The sequence below is a fragment of the Anas platyrhynchos genome, chromosome 14 (genome assembly GCF_047663525.1).
Source record: "Anas platyrhynchos isolate ZD024472 breed Pekin duck chromosome 14, IASCAAS_PekinDuck_T2T, whole genome shotgun sequence".
Taxonomy (NCBI): Eukaryota; Metazoa; Chordata; class Aves; order Anseriformes; family Anatidae; genus Anas; species Anas platyrhynchos.
In genome coordinates, this window is record NC_092600.1 from 6,079,838 (window position 1) to 6,099,144 (window position 19,307).

General features: G+C 49.6%; 1 protein-coding gene across 1 annotated transcript in view; it reads right to left on the reverse strand.

Annotated features, from left to right (window-relative positions):
• FAT2 (FAT atypical cadherin 2) overlaps positions 1–19,307 on the reverse strand; it is a 54,872-nt gene that overhangs the window by 25,617 nt on the left and 9,948 nt on the right. The window contains exons 2-9 of the mRNA XM_027468224.3: positions 14,012–17,297; positions 13,308–13,622; positions 6,864–6,925; positions 5,669–5,980; positions 4,869–5,079; positions 2,575–2,714; positions 854–1,129; positions 221–431 (exon numbers count right to left, since the gene is read on the reverse strand). Coding sequence (XP_027324025.3) covers positions 221–431; positions 854–1,129; positions 2,575–2,714; positions 4,869–5,079; positions 5,669–5,980; positions 6,864–6,925; positions 13,308–13,622; positions 14,012–17,276 — 4,792 coding nt within the window. The 5' untranslated portion in view covers positions 17,277–17,297. The remainder of the gene's footprint in view (positions 1–220; positions 432–853; positions 1,130–2,574; positions 2,715–4,868; positions 5,080–5,668; positions 5,981–6,863; positions 6,926–13,307; positions 13,623–14,011; positions 17,298–19,307) is intronic.

Genomic DNA, 19,307 nt, shown 5'->3' on the forward strand with positions numbered 1-19,307 from the left:
GAACTGTCTTCTTAAGGAAGGATGCTAACATTCAGTAACATGGAAATTACGTTCTTGCTCTAGATTTTCTCTGGATAGGAAGGGAATGACAGCTCAGAAATGTGCAGTTTGCTGTTTTTTGCAACAACCAGAGAAAGCTGGACAGCTAGCTGGCCACCAGCTACAGCACGGAAGCAGAGGCATGCTCATAGCCCAAACTGCTTTGCTGCATGGCTCTCACCTGCCTGAAGAGAGTAGTGGATTTCGGCATTGGCTCCTTGGTCCTGATCGAGCGCTCTGACTTGTATAACCTCTGTGCCCACCGCTGCTGAGTCCAGCACTTCTGCTTCGTAATGGATGGTGCTGAACTGCGGGGGGTGAAGGTTGCAGTTCTCCACGTGGATGATGACCCGAACAAAGTTCCTCTTGATGGGCACCTCCTGGTCCCGTACCTGGATGACAGGGAGGAAGAGCAGGTACGGTCACACTTAGGGAGCAGGCAGTCTTCTGTGCACTGGGCTCCCACTATTTTGTCAGGACCCTTACAGAGGCTGATGGGTTTCATCGATACCAACCCCTCCTGCAAGTTTCAGAGCCAAAGCACAACCATGGAGTTGAAAGCAAAAATTAACAATTATTGGTGTTCCTGATACAGGAACCCAGTGGCTGTCTGATGAAAGTAGCTGGGTGAAGGGCGCATTTCACGGTTATGTTGTTAATTAGATTTATATAGTAAAATTTAACACCCTGCTTTCCTCTTCCCTGTCACTCTAGGCAAATTCTCCTTCAAAGACTTGAACCAGTCTGATTTTTTTCACCAACCTGTATATCCTGGTGAAGCTGAGGGATTTGGCAGGGTTTGGCTAGGACTCACCATCACTGTTAGGGTGTGTAGTGGCATGGGCTGGGAACTGAAGCCTTCTGCTGTTGTGAGGACCCCGCTGCTAGGATCCAGCTGGAAAAGTCTTGTGCTTTTGGGGTCCACGCTGCCATGAATGGTGTAGATGAGCCCCTTGCCTTTGTCCTTGTCTGTTGCGCTGACTTGAAGGATTTCCCTCCCCGAGGGGGTATCTTCAGGTATCCTCACCTCGTAATGGCTCTCTAGGAACTGGGGACGGTGCTGGTTGATGTCAATCACGTGGATAAAGGCCTGTTGGGGAGACAGCACAGTGAGGGTAGCAGAGCCTTGAGAGCTGTGATTTATGGAGCCATGCAAAATCTCATCTCCTATTCCCTCTTGGGTGGGCCAGTGCTCTGAGTCCTGTAACCATCACAGCCTCTCCAATGCTTGGACCATGGTGACTGGGAACCCCTGCTGTGCCTTCTTCATGTGTGTGGAGAAGCCATGCAAAATCAAAGTTCATGATTTGCACTTTTTAGACAAATCTTCCCCTTTGAGAGCAAAGCTCTCAGGCCTGCCTGAGTCCTAGCTGCAAAGTCACCTAGTTTCTTCTGTTTGGTCTCACACCCTGACTGTCCCTCACCCCCATACTGACTTGTTGACTGCATCTGAGGAAGTCCCAGGCAAGGGTAGTAATTTGTTTCCTTTAACAAACCTGAACATGCCATGGGTGTTTTGCACCAGCAGGTTTCCTGACATCTGCCAGGGGCCTTGAGTGCCAAAATAAACTTGGGGATGAGATGCAAGGTGGCAGGGAATGCACACCAGGCAAGGCAGGGCTTTGTTTGTTTATTTGGAGCAATACCTGAAGATAGTTGAGATAGCTCTCCATTAGCAGCGCGTTTCACAGGAACAGAAGCGCTCCTCATTCATCAACCCCCACAAACCTCCCCAGCCAATTTCCCACGATAAGCGTCACTGGTGGGTGACTCATGATCTAGGCCTTCCTCGGTAGGGAGGGCTGCATTTCTGGCTGCATCTTAGTTATGGAGAAAACGGTCGGTGAAAGATCAAGCCCTGAACACCCCTCCTGAGGGGAGCTAAAGATACGTGAACCTCAGCAGCCACAGGAACGGGGGCTCAGGGACATGCCTGAGAGCAACGTGCCTCCTTTCACCTGCTCTTGTTTTCATGTGGCAGCTCCGAGGACACAGCACCTCTGCATTTGCCCCGCTCAGCCCCAGGCAGCTCCGTGCTGTTATGCTGTTAGTGCTCCATGTGCTGGAGCAGCACAGGGCAGGACCTGACCTCACCTCCTGAAGTTGTGTCTGTGCTGGGTTTACACAAGGCAGCGAGTCCCAGGCTGTGGTCCCACAGACCCAAGCATGACCTAGCTGCACACACATTTACCTTACGTCTTAGTATGTTGTTGCAGCCATGCTGTAATTTGGTCTGAGCAGCTGAGAGCGAGCTGAGGGCTGAGTGTGTGCTGCCATCCCAGCTTGGCCAGTGGTGTAGCTGTGTCCCTATATATCAGCAGGAAAGGACGTGGCTTTCCTAGACTGTTTGTGTTTCCAACAACATAAAAAAACATCTTAGGCTGGGACTTGTGCAAGACTTGTGTCACTGTGTAATGATAGATCATGGTGTAATGAGATTCTTGTACCTGGCACCTGATCAGTGGAGTCAGAAGGAAGATTCCTTTTGGCATATACTCATTCTCGATGGGTTTCTACTAAAGCAGAAAGGATTACCTGAGTTTTGATGGTAGTGGACCCATCGGTGACTTCTACTGTCAGGTTATAGCTTGACTTTTTCCTTGCATCAAGGGCTCTTGCAATAACCATACTACCTGTACTCTTCTCAATATCAAAATCCATGTCATCATCGCCACCTGAAATAAGAGAGAAATGAAAAAAAAAAAAAAGGAAATGGTGGGAGAGTTACAGCTACATTTCTGTCTGGAGCAAGCTACAAGCACCTGCATGGCAAAGGGATTCCAGAGGCTGCCAGGAGATCTGAAGGATGAGGATCTCCCCTCCAGACACCATACACAAACCACACACCAAGCTCACGCCCAGCCACAGAGATACGTGGCATGCCAGGCAGTACACCTGGAATGGGGGTGTGTAGGCATTTACCCCTGGCACTCAGCTAGTTGGAGGCAGTGCCATAGGCAAGGTTTCCTCCAGATCTGGAAAATCAATACAAAATGTGAGGGGTGGACGCAAGAGACAGGGAAGACATGGAGAAGCTGGACAAGGAGGTAGTAATGGATAATGACAAAGGAGTACGAGAGGAAAGATGAGGGAAATCAGAGAAAATGAGGGGGAGGAGAGGAGAATGGATGCACATATGCATGGGAAGTCCTGGCTAGATTTGCAACAGGCACATCTGAGCATTGATTTATTTGCACAAGGCCTCCAGCTGCGCTGCATCACATGGAGCAGGTGCCTGCAGGGCTGAACAATGCTCCTGCTGGCCTCCACTTCAAGGTGACACCATGGGCATGCCAGCAGTGATCTTCATTGCCACGGCTGGGAGCCTGCGAGCTCCTGAAGCAGCCCAGATCTGGAACAGTTGGGGAAGCAGACGGTGCTTGCAGGGTGAGCAGAGCCCACTGCCTCCATCCCAGATGGCTCCATAGTGCCGGGAACCACGGCCCAAGCAGCTCAGCACCAGCAGGCTGCCCCTCACACTGTCACACCTCACTTGCTGGTGGCTCCCTAGTTCCCCGTCACAGATGAAGCACCACTACATCATTCTGAGATTTGGCTAGATAGAAGCAGCTTTCTGCCACTGTATCCCAGCTCTCAGCTCCTCCATTCTTGGCTACCAGGTGCTCTGGATTTTGCTTTATGCTCTTACCAGCTGGGAAAATGTTGGCTGGCTGTTAATTGACACACCTTCCCTTGCGGGAGAAATGCAGGGGTTGCCAGCCATCTGGAGCAGCACCTTCCTGCTGGGAAGGAGACAGAAGGAAGCAGAGACAGAGGAAAAGGGAGGGACCCATGGATGCCTTTCCCTGACAGAAGACAGAAGGGTTCCCTCTGCGTGGTGCCAAAGGCAAAGAGGAAGCCCAGGAAAGGAGAGCCATTAAAATGCTGCTTTGTGAGAGTTTTTGCCAGCACCACCAGCCCAGTGACAGAGCCCTGGTGGACTGGGAAAGGCAAAATTTTGAGCATGGAGCTGAAGGCTCCTGGATCTCTGCCTGACTGCCTGACTGCCCGCTGCTGGGACGCCGAGCTGGTGAAATGAGGGCCTGTCCTCTTCCCCTGCTACACACACCAACAGCACCCTGACTGGCACGTCGGGCACCAGGGACCACCAAAGACGAGACCGAGCACACAGGCAAGTGCTCAGCAGGTTCAGGATGGGATAAGGTTCAGAGGAAGGCGTCGTTAATGCTGCAAACCCACGCAGGCACTGCCGCTGCCAGATAAGCCTCGCGCTGATACTGCCTGCTCCTTGCAGCCTTGTATCTCCCGTTGCTTAATTGTATTTACGCACCATTATCCCTGCCCTGACATTCTAACGGAGAAAGCTATTCACTCGCCCAATTAAGGCTTTGTTTGACGAGGGCTAGCCCTGCAGGCAGTGTCAGGAAGAGGCTGTGCGAGGCAGATTGGGGCAACACTTCAAAACACCAAATTACCTGAGCACAATTGGCCCTCGTTTGTAGGACCAGTTCTGCACGCCCACTGCCTGATGAGAGTCCCTGGGGGGTGACAGCCCACGTCCCCTCTGCCCTGGCATCCTGTGTCTCAGAGGAGGCCCTAGAGCCACTTTGGTTTCATGTCTACATCACCCCCAGGATGCTGCGAGGTGGAAGCGATGGCCCCACCAGGCAGGTCCAACCAGCTCCATGAGGAGCCCTTCCTTCTCAGCTCCCTGGTGGGACCGTGGGCTCTGCAGCACCCAGCCAGACCATGGATCCTCACAAGGTGCTTTACCATAACCCAAATGTCCCTCAGCTTTCCCTGGAAGCCGAGGGAGCCGGGGCGAGTGCTCTGGACACCCTTGTGCGGGTGCAGTCTCTGTGCCTCACCTGTGATATTGAACCACACTTGGCTGGGGCCCATCTCGATGCTGATCACTCCCACCATGTGGTTCACGGGATCCGTCTCCATGACGGCGAAGTTAAAGTGGGGCTCGTCGAAAGCCAGCGGCTCCGAGGAAGGGCCGGGCCGGGCGACCCAGCTGATGTGAAGCCGCACGTGGGAGGAGAGCGGAGGGCTGCCGCCGTCCGTTGCCTTGACCTGCCGGGAGAGGCAGGGTGAGGGCTGGTTTGGCAATCTGCTGCAAGAACCGAGGCTGACTGGGGTGGTTAAAGCCCCCTAGGAAGCTGCTTCTCCCACCCACTGGGAATTTTAGGCACCCAAAGTCCCACAGAATACGTCTGGTCCCGCTAGGCCGTGCTCTGGCCTAGGTGGAGCATTGCGACCCGAACGCCTCTTGGCCATCAAGCCAGCCTGCTGAGCTGAATGCACAGTGGGGGCCTGGGTCACAAAGCTCGTGAAGACCCACAGAAATGGGTGAGCCCTAATCCTGAAACTCAAGGGCCGTTCATGTTCGGGTCCACATCCAGATGGGATTGTGGATCACCATGTCCATCTCTGACAGCGCATGGAATGTTCCATTTCAATCTTCTCCTCAATTTTCTATAGCTTCTTCCCTTCTGCATCACCTCTCATGCCCTCCCTCCCACTTTCTCTCTCTCTAGCCCACCCTTATCTCATACAAAATCTCCTCCCACCTCTGTATTTCATCCACCTCTTTCCTTCTTTTATCTTTTCTGTTTCTGCACCCTTCCCTCTCCACCCACTCCCTGTTTCCCTCTCCTCTCACCGTCAGTATGTTGTATTCGGAGGCAGGAAAAGCCTTCCTGGAGAACACCATGCCAGTTGTGGGGTTGATGGTGAATATCCCCTCCTCCTCCTCCTCGATGGTGTAGGTGACCTGGCTGTTCTGGCCCTGGTCACGGTCAGAAGCGATCAGCCTGTAGACCGGCAGTGGTGTCTCCGAGGCTTCTCTCTCGGGGAGCTGCACCATGAAGAGCTTGTGGGGGAAAGTGGGGGGACTGTCGTTGGCATCCAGGACTTGTATCACGACTCTGCTGGTGGACTTCAGGGCTGGGTCCCCGTTGTCGGAAACTGCCACCTGCCAGCAAGCCAAAGGAGAAGGTGATAGAGCTGCTCGTTGTCACCTGGGCTGTGAGCTGCCAGCCTTCAGGCTGAAGGTAATGAGCGTTACCTATTTCCCTCATCCTGAAGGATGATAGGGTTTTCACATGGATCTATGTTTGTACCTCAATGTTTTCAGACATTGCTCCTTTCCACAGAGCAAAACCTGGTGGCTGTACCTTGCAAGGCTTGTGCAAGTAGATGGCACGTGCCGTGAGCAGGGCAAGGAGTAGGTCAGACCCCACTGCGAGGTCAGGGCAGTGGGTCAGACCCCACTGCGAGGCCAGGCCATTGTCATTAGGGGCCACACAACCAAAAAGCTCAGCCTGGATTGCAACGGCTGAGCAAGTTATTGCCCACCCTTGCTTTGCTGTGCCTGTGCATGCTCCCAGCTTGTTGCACTGCAGACAGAAATGTTTTATCCTCAATCACCCTGACAGCCTGAAACACCCTGAGATCCCTATAATGTAAATACCTATAGCTCGGAGCGGCTAGGGATGGGGGCAGGCAGTGCAAAGCTACAGAATGATGTTCGGAACAGCGAGATAAATGACGGTGGATTCCTCTTTCTTCGGCAATTTATTATCCATCCTGCTAGAGGACAATTCCAGCCCTCTTCCTACATTCCCACAGCTTCCAGAACAGGCCTTTTGCTCCAGTCTTCAGCAAGGAAATAATAAACCCTGCAGTCCTGCTGCAGCTGTCTCTTACGGCAACGCACACCATTTAATTAAGTTTCCCAGCAGTTGGGAGCTGATGGGATGAGATTCTTTCTCTGTGCTCCAACTTGCAAGGAAAGTTCTTTGAGGACTTAATACACTTGTAAGTAAATAAAGCTAATTACAATCATCATTACCCACCTCTAGGATATGTTCAGCCTTGTATTCTCGATCCAGCTGCCGCGAAGTTGTAGAAATCAGACCTGCCAAGGAAAAAAAAAACACCTTTGAGCTTCAAGACTCAGCGTCCAAGGAGAACAAGGGCTGATCAAATCCCCGTGTGCCCAGTGTGAGCCTGCCTAGTGGGGCTGGTCCCTGCTCCTGTTGGGGTCAGAGGAGACAACAGGTACCCACAGAGAGCATCTGTCACTGCGACTCGCTGGGTGGAGGGGCTGCTCTCCCTCCTCTGACTGCAGGGACCCTGAGGGATGTGTCATCCACTCGATGCCCACCTCAGCTGAGGGGTGTGAAGACCTTGTGGTGAGGCGCTTGGTGAGAAAGGCTGCAGGACGGTGAAAACAAAGCCTTTCTTATGCCTCTAAGTCAGAAACGTTCTGTGTGCACTGGCACAAGTTCGGCCTCTTAACATGTCTCAACTCCTATTTTCCCCGTGTTGAACCTTGCTCTTTGTAATTTACAGTGTTTTGACAAAACTTTGCCGTCTGTCTTGGGAAATACCCTCTCTTCTGCCGCTAGAACAAATGCATTGAGGCTAAAAATAAGGTACATTGTTGATAGTGATGTCGGTGCGTTATTTAACCCTTGCTGAGAGATGGGGTCAGTCCCCTAACACCTGCAAGATTTGAGGGTTTTCTAAAAAATAAATATTGTTTAACTGCAGGGAATAGGCTGGATGCAGGAGGGAAAATATGGCTTTTATAAAGTAGAGTTTAAATGAAAATCATCATAATTGCCTCTTTTTGGCCTAAGCTGAGTAGACGAAAGTGTGGAAAGGATGGAGCTGAGGTTTGAGTTTCCATGTCTTGTCTGATAATAGTCCTCACCACATGCCTTGACTCTTTACCTTTGTTGAAAAACGACTCTAGACCATTTGCACAATTATTTTACAGATGATGGAAATTATGTATGTAACACATGATTTTCTGATGGCCCTCAAGTCTGACACCCGTGAATTCTTTTGTCCATTCCCTGCACCTCCTGCTGTTCCATGGCATTTGTTCCTCACTCAGGGAAGCCCTGCTTCCTCACACAAATAAAAATCAGGGTCAATTCTCCTGCCAAGCACCAGCAGTGATGCAGACCCTTACTGCTGGGAAATGCTTTGCATGGGAGGCACTTGCAGTGGTGTGAGCACGTGCGCTTGTGCATCCTGAAGAGCTTACAGATCAGAGTGAACCCCTCTCAACTCTCATGTCTGGTCCAAAGCCAAAAAGTTTTAATTAACAGTATTGTTTTCAGTTGTATCATAGCTCTTCGGTGTATTGCTGTTTAAGCATGATGGGCAGGAGAACATTTCAAACGGTTGCAGGAAACATCAGGCAGCTGAAGGAGGGAGCACGGAGCAGCTGGCTTGGAACAAGGCTATCATTAACCGTTTCCACTTTTTCTCTCAAATTATTCATGTTTGGCACCAGGCACTGCACTAAACATTTATTTGATGCCTTTACAATCATAAATCAACACTCCTTAATGTGCTACGACAAGAAGATTTGAAAGGCTCTGTTTGCACGTATGTCACGGATTTTTTTCTCTCTACTCTTCCTTCTGACATCTCGGCAGGTGACGAGGATGCGGCAGTGGCCTGGGAGCACCCTGGATGGGGAGCTCCTGAATTCTTCCCAGGCTCATGAGAGGCGGAAGGGCTCCAACAGGAGCAAAAAATCTTGATGTGCATGGAAATATTTTCTTAGTGGGGGCCTAAATAGGGAATCACAGCAGCGGTTTGCTGAGATCTGAGATGCTCCAGTCCGCATTGCCAATAGGCTGGAGAGGGCAGGGAGTGAAGTCTGAAACTCAGCAACTTCAGGGAATGATTCATGATTTTGGCCTGACGAGTCCATAGGGCATGTAGCTGGATATTGCCAATGGAGCCACCCAGTACCTGTGGGGCCACTGCGGACACTTCCAGTTTATCCGATTGCAAAATTCAGTTGCAACAGACTAATACCAAGTGTGCACTTGGTTACTGCATGCCAGCTGATGGAAGGAACTTAAACCACTCTAAAGAGATTATTTGGATCTGCCTGGCCACACCCTGAAATTCTTCTGCGACCTAACAATAAAAATGAAAGAAACAGGATCATAGCTGAGATTCTTACAGCTGGAGAAGGACTGTGATGGCAGATGGACTGGGGCTTAATGGTTACCCTGAGTGTCTACGTAAGATGCTCAGATCTGCTGGGAAGAAAGAGCTGTCTCTGCTCTCCATCACGTACCTGTCCCATAACCCTGTCAGCATTTTGGGGTTTAGCTTCCTATCTGGTGATCACAAGTCAAAGGGTTGGCTTCTCCGCCTGACCCCAGCCAAAATCCCTCTGTCCCTCACCCCAAGCCCAACTGCAGTTGCTCCCCAGAGGTGGATACAGCTCTGCCATGAGGCCAGAAACCCCTCGTGGTTAAGGGTTCATCGCTCCCATTCCCACACAGGGCTGCCACCATGCACAAACTGCCCGCGGTGCTCCCGTGGCGGCCGAGCACCCAGAGACAGGGAGACGGGGATCAGACGAGGTGCTCGAGAGAAGCCAGCTGGAATTCATGCTTACTTCTATTTGTTGCTGCTTGGTTGTACATCCTGTGAGGCCGGAGGGCTCAGATGGAAGCAGAAACCATTATTTAAGGAAAACTGCTGACAGCTTTTGTGGCCTGGGGAAAAAGTTCCTCCCTTCCTCCTGCTGCCCCTTGCAAGGACCTGGGAAGAGCCCTTCAGTTTGTAATGAGAGTGTTCTGGTGTGTGCACGTGTGTGTTGTCAGCACAATCCCTGCCTGTCTAGAGAACAGCAGCCAGAGTGGGTGTCCTGTCTGTGCTCACATAGATGGCCCCGAAGGTTTCTGATGGGACTTCTGGTGGCTGAACAAAACCGCTGAGGGTCCTGACTGCACTTGGCCAACTCCCTGATCTCAGTGCTCACCTGGAGGGCCAGAAACGATCCTTTCTGCTGCTTACATGCAGCCAGGCTCAAGCCCTGCCCTAGCACCTATCTACATGCAGCAATGGGAAAGATTGTCTGCGATTCTCCCGCTCGCTGCCTGGAAAGGGGAGAGAGGAAAGCTGGTCGTGTTGGAACAGGAGCAGCAAAATTAACAGTGCGTTGTTGTCAGGGAACAAAAAAGAGTAATAACTTCTGCTGGCAAGAGCAGAGCTGGGGTGGAGGTTGCTGGCCCCCCGCCCTGGCTGCAGGGAGGAAAATCTCAAATAGTTAAAATAGCCAGAATCAGGTTTTTAAGCAACAATGCTTTCACAGGAGCTGGGGAAGGGAAGAGGCTGTTCCCTTTAAATCCTCTTTTTCTTGTCCCATTCTTGTTTCCATTCCACACTCTCTGCTCTCTCCTATCACCTCCCTTTTTGTTCTGAGCTGGCTTTGCACTGGAGCTGTGGTACATGGCTCTGGCAGCAGCAGTGCAGCCAGCCCTCACATTCAGGGCTGTGTTGGGGTAATCTTCCACGAAGAGCAAAGCAGGCAACAACAGGCATCTTTGGGAAGCCTGTGGACACCGACAGTGCAGGAGAAGCACCAGGACAAGCCATAGGTAGGAATTGGAGGTGAATAGTCCAAGGAAAATGGTTCTTCAGACAGCCTTTCAGCAGGAGAAACGGCTTCATCCTGACTCTTCCTGCCACAGTCTCCTCATTCCTCCCAATCCTGTTTGGACTGGAACTTGCTGCTTCGCATCAGGGACTCAAACCCAGCACAAAACAAGCTGAAAACTTTTCCAGCAAAATACCCCGAACCCAACTCTCTCTCCATCTCTCCATCTATCTCTCTATCTCTCTATCTGTCTCCCATAAAAGCTGCTCTGCACCATCTGCGAGGCTGGGCTGGAGAGATTCCATCGCCCATGGCAGAAAGCTTTCATCTCGCTGCGCAGTTTTATTCCCTCTTCTCATTAGCCTTTCATTTATTTTCCCTCTTTTTCTCCACCCTCTTGAGGGAACTGAGAGCTGGAAGAGCTTAGAGCCCTTCTGTGGTGGTTCAGGGCTGCTGGAGGAGCCCAGCCCTGCTGGGGACAGTTGTCGTGGCTGTTCTTGTCTCCTGCCAAGGCCCCAGGAGGAGAAGGGTCCATGCTGGTTCTGTCTCCACTGGTCAGCCCCCCCTCCTCTTGGGATCCTGGATCAAACGCAGAAGGAGCTGGCTCCAGGAGCAGAAAGAGGTTACTTGCAGCAGTGTGGCACCATGCCCTCGATAATTATCCAGGGCTATTCTGCAGGGTTATTCCGGGTGTAGACATGCTTGTTGCAGGAGTCAGTTGGGTCCTGAATTCCCTCAGTGCACACGATGAGAACAAGTTTCCTCTCCTATCTCTCTGCCAAGGGGCTCCTAGGGGGAGCTCCCAGGGAAGCTGGGTCATACAGACCTCTGGCATCTCAGGAACCGAGCTGCTAACGAGTCTCTTCATGATGGTTTCCTCTAGCTAATAAGGCAAGAGATGCATTTATTGCATTTCAACAACAAAAGATATGTCCTAACTAAAAATCCAGAATAAACCCCAGTGCTCTAGCAGCACTGCAGTGCTCAGATACTTGCAGTGCTTTCTCTCTTTTCCTGTTTAAAAATAATTCCTTTAATTAGCTCTTCACTAGGACAACTGTTTTTTGAATGCAGCCTTGCACTGATATGAATGACCAGAAACTGAAACACCAGCAGTTCATCTGCCAACACCAGGCCGAGACCAAAGATTATATTTTTATTCTACTTAATGGAGCAACTAGCATGTCCTTATCTGCAAAACAAAAATATCACAGGGGTTCCAATAAGCTGCCTGCAGCTCAGAACTTTAGACAAGCTGTGATATTTTTTCTGGCAGTAGCAGCAGATGACTTCTCTTTAGATACTGTAAGCACGAGGATATAAACTGCTCAGTTTATGCCAACGTTTGCAGGTAATCATTTGTTCTTTTGGATAACACATGCAAAGAAAAGGAAAAATGAATCCTCATCAGGCTTGGAAGCAGGTCCTTAAACAACCTCCAAACTCAGGGTTTAAAGAAGAGACCTCCAGCAACTGGCCAAGAGATAAGATCAGCTCCTGAGTTTCTTACGGACTGACAAACGTATCACTCTTCACATGCAAATTACCTGACTGTAGAGAGAAATGGATGGGAGGTGACTCACACCCGACAGAGCTTTTTTTGTCTAAGATGGGAATTAAAGGGTTGGCTTAGAGGTGAGGCGTCTCATTCGCAGATGTTCGAATTTTGCCAGTGCCTCTCGTCTTTTCATAAAACACAACAGCTTTGGAGCATGGCTTTGTGGGGCTGCGCTCACACCAGGGTGAAAGTTTTCCTTGCTGAGAGCATGGAGAAGGCTGGATGTCCTGCAGGGTGATGGGTGCAAGCAGGAACCCAGCACTTATGCAAGCTGTCCACAGGGCTGAGCTGTCCACATTTATTTGGGCTTTGTGGGAAGGTCGGATACAGAGCAATGCCCTGACCTGGCTAAAAGACTTCTGACTGGGGGTCAGAGGTGCAGCTGACATCTCCATCTGTATCCACATGGTGCCACGTACAGACACCCTACAAATCTCTTGCAACCAGAAGGATCTCAGCATTTCAGCATAGCAATTACTTTCTTAACACCCTTTTCCCAGCCAGCTGTAGAGGGCTGCCAGAGAGCCACCAGGGAACATGTAACCGAGAGCTGCACCAGCCTTTTTCTGTGCGCCCAGCTCCTTTCCCATCTGAGAGCAGGCTGCTCTCCCGCTGCAGTAGGTGAACTGCTTTTATCACCCGCAAGAGATCAAAGTCATGCAATTAATCCTCTCCCAAAGTGAGGCTCTGCGCCCTCCCTTCCCTCTCCTCGCAGGAGCTGATGGAGCGAAGGGCACGGCGCAGCTTTCCCTGCCAGACTGGCCCAATGTCAGCACTGCTGGGATAGTTTGAGGAAGCTGTTTACACCAAACATCAGTGGGTTTTTGATGGCTCTGAAAGATCTGGTAATTAATCCTCAGATGAAAGATACAGTCTAGGAAGATGGCAGAAGAGGCTTACTGTACTAACTACGCTAATTGTGCCGGAGGATGGGTGGAGCTTTTAAATGCAGTGGGATTCACTTTTATTAATCCTGCCCTGCTCTGTCCCAGGAGCAAATAGTCACCTCCAGAAGGGTGTTTCCTGGCTCAGGCTGTGCAGTAGGCCAGTTGTTTATAAGGTGGAATATTAAACGCAGCTCCTTCACTGTGTGCAGGACTTTGAAAACAGCACATCTGTGTCACTCTAAGAGCAAATAGCAGCCTTCAGGTTGAGGGTTTTATTTGTGAGCCTCCCCGCACCGTGTATCTGGAGACTGGGACTTTTGCTGCAGAAGGAAGGGATGACAATGCAGCTCTGTGGGCTGTTTATATTGAATATGAAACATCCTTTGGGCACCTGAAAGCCTCAAAAACCAATGCCGAGTCGGGTCAGTCTTACCTGTAACGAGGTTAATGGTGAAGAGTCCTTGAGGATTTCCAGTTAGGATGTGAAAAGTCAGTTTTCCCTCTGAGCTGGAGTCAGGGTCTAAGGCATCGAGCTGAAGGACAGATGTGTTTGGTGGGGAATTCTCCATCACAGAGGCATAAAAGACAGGCCTGGACATCTGAGGTGGGTTGTCATTGGTATCGGTGACTTCAATATAGATTTCAGTCACAGAAGACAGAGGAACTGTTCCCAGGTCAAGAGCTAGCACTGTCAGCCAGTAGTGAGATGTCCCTTCTCGGTCGAGTGGTCCGATGGTCCGGATGGTGCCTAAAAGAATGACAGACAAGGCTTGTGAGGGATCGAGGGCGCTCAGATCGCTTTATCCTTAATGCCAGACCAGTCTGTGCCTCTGCTCTGCCTCCTGGCTTTTGCTGGAGATACGAACCTTGGCACCAGCCTTGCATGGATGTGAGATTGTGTGGAAGGTGAGGGCTTGCTTGAGCTGAGGGTAATTTGGTACAAGAGTGAAAAGGAAGGCCTGGGTATTCTGAGGGAGAGAAGACAAGCCATGCTCGTTCCTCCCCATACACAGGGAGGCACATTGTATATCCCTGCACGAAGTGGGAGGATTTGAATGCATTGGGAAAAAAAAAAAAGACAAAACAAAACACATGGTTTAAGCCCTTGAGTTACACCCTGAAACCAAGCTGCATTACCTGTGTCCTTTTCAATGCGGAAGATGGACAGGCCAGTGCCCTCTCGGAGGAAATACTGAACCTCTCCATCTTTCCCCTTGTCGATATCCTTTGCCGTGACCATCATCACTGATGTGCCCTCGGGGCTGTTCTCCTGCACCCAGCCTTTGAAGACAAAGGAGGCAAAGCGTGGTGGGTACAAGTTCTCGTTGACATCAAGGATGTTCACTTCCAGGTGGCAGAGGGAAGAGCGAGAGAAGGGCTTCCCACTGTCACTGACCTGCACGGTTAGATTGTAAGAGTCCTTCTTCTCATAGTCCAGCTCCTTCTCTAACCGGAGCGCCCCAGTCAGCTTATCCACATGGAACATCATCTCCTCGTCGTTAATGAGGCTGTACCTCACCTCTCCCCCAGAGCCAGCATCTGGGTCAAAAGCCTCCAGAAAGAGGAGAATGGTTCCTACAGGCAGGTCCTCTGGGACCTTCACACTGTTCAAGGCTGGCAGGCACTGCGGGGTGTTGTCATTCACATCCTCCAGAGTCACGGTGAGATCCGTAACGGAGAACAGCTGGTAGCCTGTTTTGGGCTGGTCCCTGGCTTCGATTTTCAGCACGTAGCAGGGCCACGATTCTCTATCCAGTGCACCCGTGACTGTCACTTCTCCAGTGACACTGTTAATGGCAAACTTGTCAGTGGGGGTTAGCAGAGAATATTTTACCCTCCCATTATCATCCGTATCAGCATCTTCTGCTTTCAGCTGAGCTATAGTTGTCCCTGTTGCTACATTTTCAGGTACCACCACCCAGTAGGCACCCTGTGGGAATTTAGGAGTGTTATCATTGGTATCCAACACATTCACAGCCAACAGTTTCCAAGATGATTTTTGTGGTGTGCCAAGGTCGTACACAGTAATGTTAAGAATGTAAAAGCTGGTTCGTTCATGATCTAAAGGAGTAAGGACTTGAAGGAGACCTGTTTCCAGGTCAATGGTAAAGCAGCTGTCATCATTTCCATCCGAGATCACATAGACCAGCTTCCCATTAAAACCAGTATCAGGATCAACAGCTGAAAGGTCTGCAATAGTTGAGTTGATGGGAACAGTCTCTATGATATCAATAGATCGTGGAAAGCTGTCATCAAATTTGGGAGCGTTATGGTTTATAAGGTGCAAGTTCAGAGAAGTTTCGTCATCCTGCCCATGGCCTTGGGACTGAGACTCAATGGAGTGTATGATAGTCTCTGTCAGTTGCTTCAGTACTCCTGTTTCCTCACACTGCATTTTGACTGGGAGACCTTGGCTGACCACAGTGATATTTACAGATGTTGGCACAGCATAGTTCTCTCCGTCTGTTGCAGTTATTTTCAGAGAGTAGAAGAGTGGCTGTTCAGAGGGAAGATCTCTCAGAGATATTCTGAGGGATATTACTCCAGAGATGGGATTCAATTCAAAATGCCGTAGCTCATTGCCAGACTTGATTTCGTATTTGATATGCTGCAGCTCATCGCTGTCGATTGCAGAGACCGTGGCCACAGGGTTCCCGACAGGAAAATCCCGGGGGATGCTGCCACTGCAGCTTGCCTTCTCAAACACAGGGGCGTTGTCGTTGACATTGTTGAGCACGAGGGAGACGTACACCTCCGTTTCGTGACGGAAAGGTGAGCCCCAATCTGATGCCCACACTCGCAGATGGTACCATCTCTGCATCAACTCATAGTCCATCGACTTGGAGGTGGAAATGATGCCAGAATACGGGTCGATGACAAAAGGGACCGATTTCTGGTTGGCTATGGTGTAGGTTACAAAGCCGTTGTCTCCTTCATCTTCATCTGTAGCCATTACTGTTAAGACACTGGTACCAGGAGGAACGTTCTCATCAAAGGCCCCCCGGTATGAAGACTGACTAAAACTTGGTGCGTGATTGTTGCAGTCAACGATATCAATGGAAACAGTTGTGGATGTATGGCTGTTAGTGGTTGTAACTTCAAGTTCAAAATGAGACTGTTCATGGAAGTCCATTGCTCTGACAGTAGTTATCAGCCCAGTGTGAGGATTGATTTTAAAATTTGTGCTGTTAGGAGTGGGTCTCAAAACATATTTAAGGTTTGGGAAGACTGGTGTAATCTTCACCATTACAACTTGGCTTCCAGCTGGGGAAAATTCACTGAGCTGGACCCGGTACACTTCTTTCTCAAATCTGGCAGAGACATACTTGGCAGGAGGTATATGTATAACTCTAACAGGAGAGAAAAGTGGTGGCTTGCTCTTGTCCTTGGCTTGCAGACTGAGGTTGAAACCAAAGGGGTAGAGTAGCCAGTTGACTTCTTTGGTTGACACAATCATGAACTCCGTGCTCCCGAAGTAGGATGGGATAACTTTGAAATGCCTGCCTGGATCTCCATCCACAAGTTCAACTGAATCTATTCCTGCTTCCGAGTCACCACTTTCTACAGACAGGGTTGCATAGAGCAAGTCTTCAGCTGAATCGGGAGGTGTCACCTTCACGGTGGAGATAGAGGGGGGTTTCCTGGCAGATGGCTCCACTTGGATAGTGAGACTAGCCAGGTTCCCAAAGCCATTCCCCTCTGTGATCTTCCTCATTCTGTCCACAGCCAAAACTTGCAGGTGGTGCCTGCCTCGATGGGTGCTGTTCAGCCTGCCCATGGTCATAACTGCTCCCGTGGTGGGGTGGACGGTGAATAGGTCCGACTTGGTGTTGAGGGAGTAGTAGAACTCCGCATTCTGGCCAGCATCGGCATCCGTGGCACTGAGCGTGCTGACCACTGTTTTCAGAGGAGTGTCTTCTCTGATGGACACTTTGTAGGAGGGGGGTGAAAAGAGAGGTTTCAAGTCATTTCTGTCCAGAATATGGATCAAGACTTTGGCCCAGGCTTCGTAGGCAAAAGTGCTCTCTGTGGCTTTGATTATCAACAGATAACTATCTTTGACCTCCCGATTTAAAAGTGCTGTGTTGCTGCTCCTGGTTCTTATCCTCAAGAAGCAGAAATCCCCAATCACGTGCTCCTCTGTTTTGAAGAGACCGGTGGTGTCCCCAGAAGCTATTCTGTATCTGATGTCCCACTCGGGGTCTGTCTTGTAAATCCCCATCTTGACGTAACTCTCCACGTAGGTCTTGGGAGCTGAATTCTCGTAGATGGTGGCATTGTAGAAGAAGTGGGTGAAGTGCAGAGGGGACGTGTTGCCTTTCTCACAGCTTGCCTCACGGACCGTGCAGTGCACCAGTAAAACAGCAAAACTCAGGAAGTGCCTCTTGGTAATGATTTCCATGGTGTGGTGTCTCTTCAGGTCCTGCAGGGGTTAAAAGAAAAACATGGGTAATTCTGGCAAGTATAGAAGAGAGGTGTTTTTATTAAGGCCAGTGTGCTAGAGGAAAAGTCTCAGTCTTCACCTCTGTACTTTCCCTACCCCGACTTTTGCCAGCATGGTTGGTAGCTCAGTTCTTTTTTTTCCCTTCTGTCACAGTGAGAGGTCTGCCCCCCCCAGGGCTTCTCACTTTTTTTCCTTAAAGTTTTGCCCTCATAGTAAAAATGTGACATGCCACGTGAAATGCTCTGTGAAATGTCATGATCAAGCTGATTTCCTATTCTGCATATCGTTTCTTCCCCCCTTCAGTTCTGCCTTCTCCCTAGCCAAACAGCATATTTGAACTGCCCAGCCCCAACCCAAACCTCACCTCCAATCTGTTTCACCATCTTCCCTTCTACATCTTAACTTCTCTCTCCACACAAGTTCTTGCAAAATATTTTCAAGAGCCTACACACCAAGTGTGACTTGATGTCTCTCCCTGCGGCTTGTTTTTCCCTTTCTTCTCCTCCTACAGCAATCTTTCCTCTTTTTCCCAGTAGATATGCCCTGCTATGTTGTACAAATTCCTTCTTAACAGCCAGCCCTACAGCATGAGGCCTTTTTGCCCACTCTAGTTGAACTCATAGTCAAGTTGTATCACAATTACCAAAACCCTTTTCTAATTCTTAGATCTGTCTCTGGTTGGAACATCTGCATTGCTTGAAAGAACAATTTTCCAGCAAGACACTTTCACCACGTCTCTGTCAGTTGCTGAGTAATTTCCCTGGTTCCTCCTTCTCATGGCAAAGCCCCAGGGTCAGGATTCCTGTCATCCATGACCACCCGCCATCAGCTTCCTTCCCTCTCCAACAACTCGTGAAAGTCTGTGGTTTTGTGATTTATCTCTGTGAATATGGAGTATCAAAGACGTGAGTCTGATGTCACAGAGGGAACCGGGGAGCACATCTATGAATAACAAGGTTGTAACTTTATTAGTGAGCTTTGCTGGGCTTGTTAAGGGATCAAGGCCTGTTCTTTTCAAAAGCTAAGTGCGTGCTGCTGTGTGTGCATTTAGGGGTTGAAGCCAGGGATGAGCTAAATATAGGTGCATATATTTCCCCTAGATATCCCTGAAGATCTTTATCTAGAACTGTTTCTTCCTCTTTTAAATTTAAATTATATATCAAGTACCTGCCAGTCATTTGGCACATTCCTAATTGAAACAGGGAAGACTTGTTTTTCCAGACACTTTTTCAAGACTCATCTCTTTAAAAGCCAGAACTAGTTTAGTTTATAAGTCAAGTCGAATGTTAGGAACAAATTATTGGAGCCTAACTAGCAATCTGTGTCATATTCTCTCACTGAGATAGCTAATTACTGATAAATACAAAGCTGTAAATTTGATGCTCCCTTCCAATCACATTTTCCTTAGTAAGCAGGTGCCAATCATCCAGCAATCTCCCTGCTGTGGCCATTCATTTGCAACAAATGGTCTCAAGCTGAGTTGAAGCCTTTGTCTCTAGGAAACTATCAGAGCTCCAGACAAGTTAATGCAATTTGGATTTGCCATAAGTGAAAAAAAAAACCTCAGACTCATTTTTGTGATGACGTCATTTCACTTATAGGAAATACAGCACAGTCACAAACGCACAGCATATGAAGAAAAACGTGGAGGACAGTGCAAGCTCATCCAGAAAGGCACGCTGTTCCTTCTGAGGAGTTGAAAACCATGTTCTTAAAAGATCTGCTCGTTACTTAACCGCGCTTAAGAGTTTTGCAGCATGCAGGGACTTGCCTAGAGCTGCTCCCTTCCAACATTTTCAACTGCTGAACCTGGAAAGAAGGTGTATGCATGCTGCGTGCGCGCGTGTCTGCTAGGACTGGGGAGCAGGAAAAGTCACATAGAATTCAGAGTGGAATAAGGCAGCAGGATAAAACAGCAACAAAAATACAGTGTTGTGCCATGAGCAGGCGAATTAATGAAGCCGATCGCTTTGTATCTGGGCTAATTGA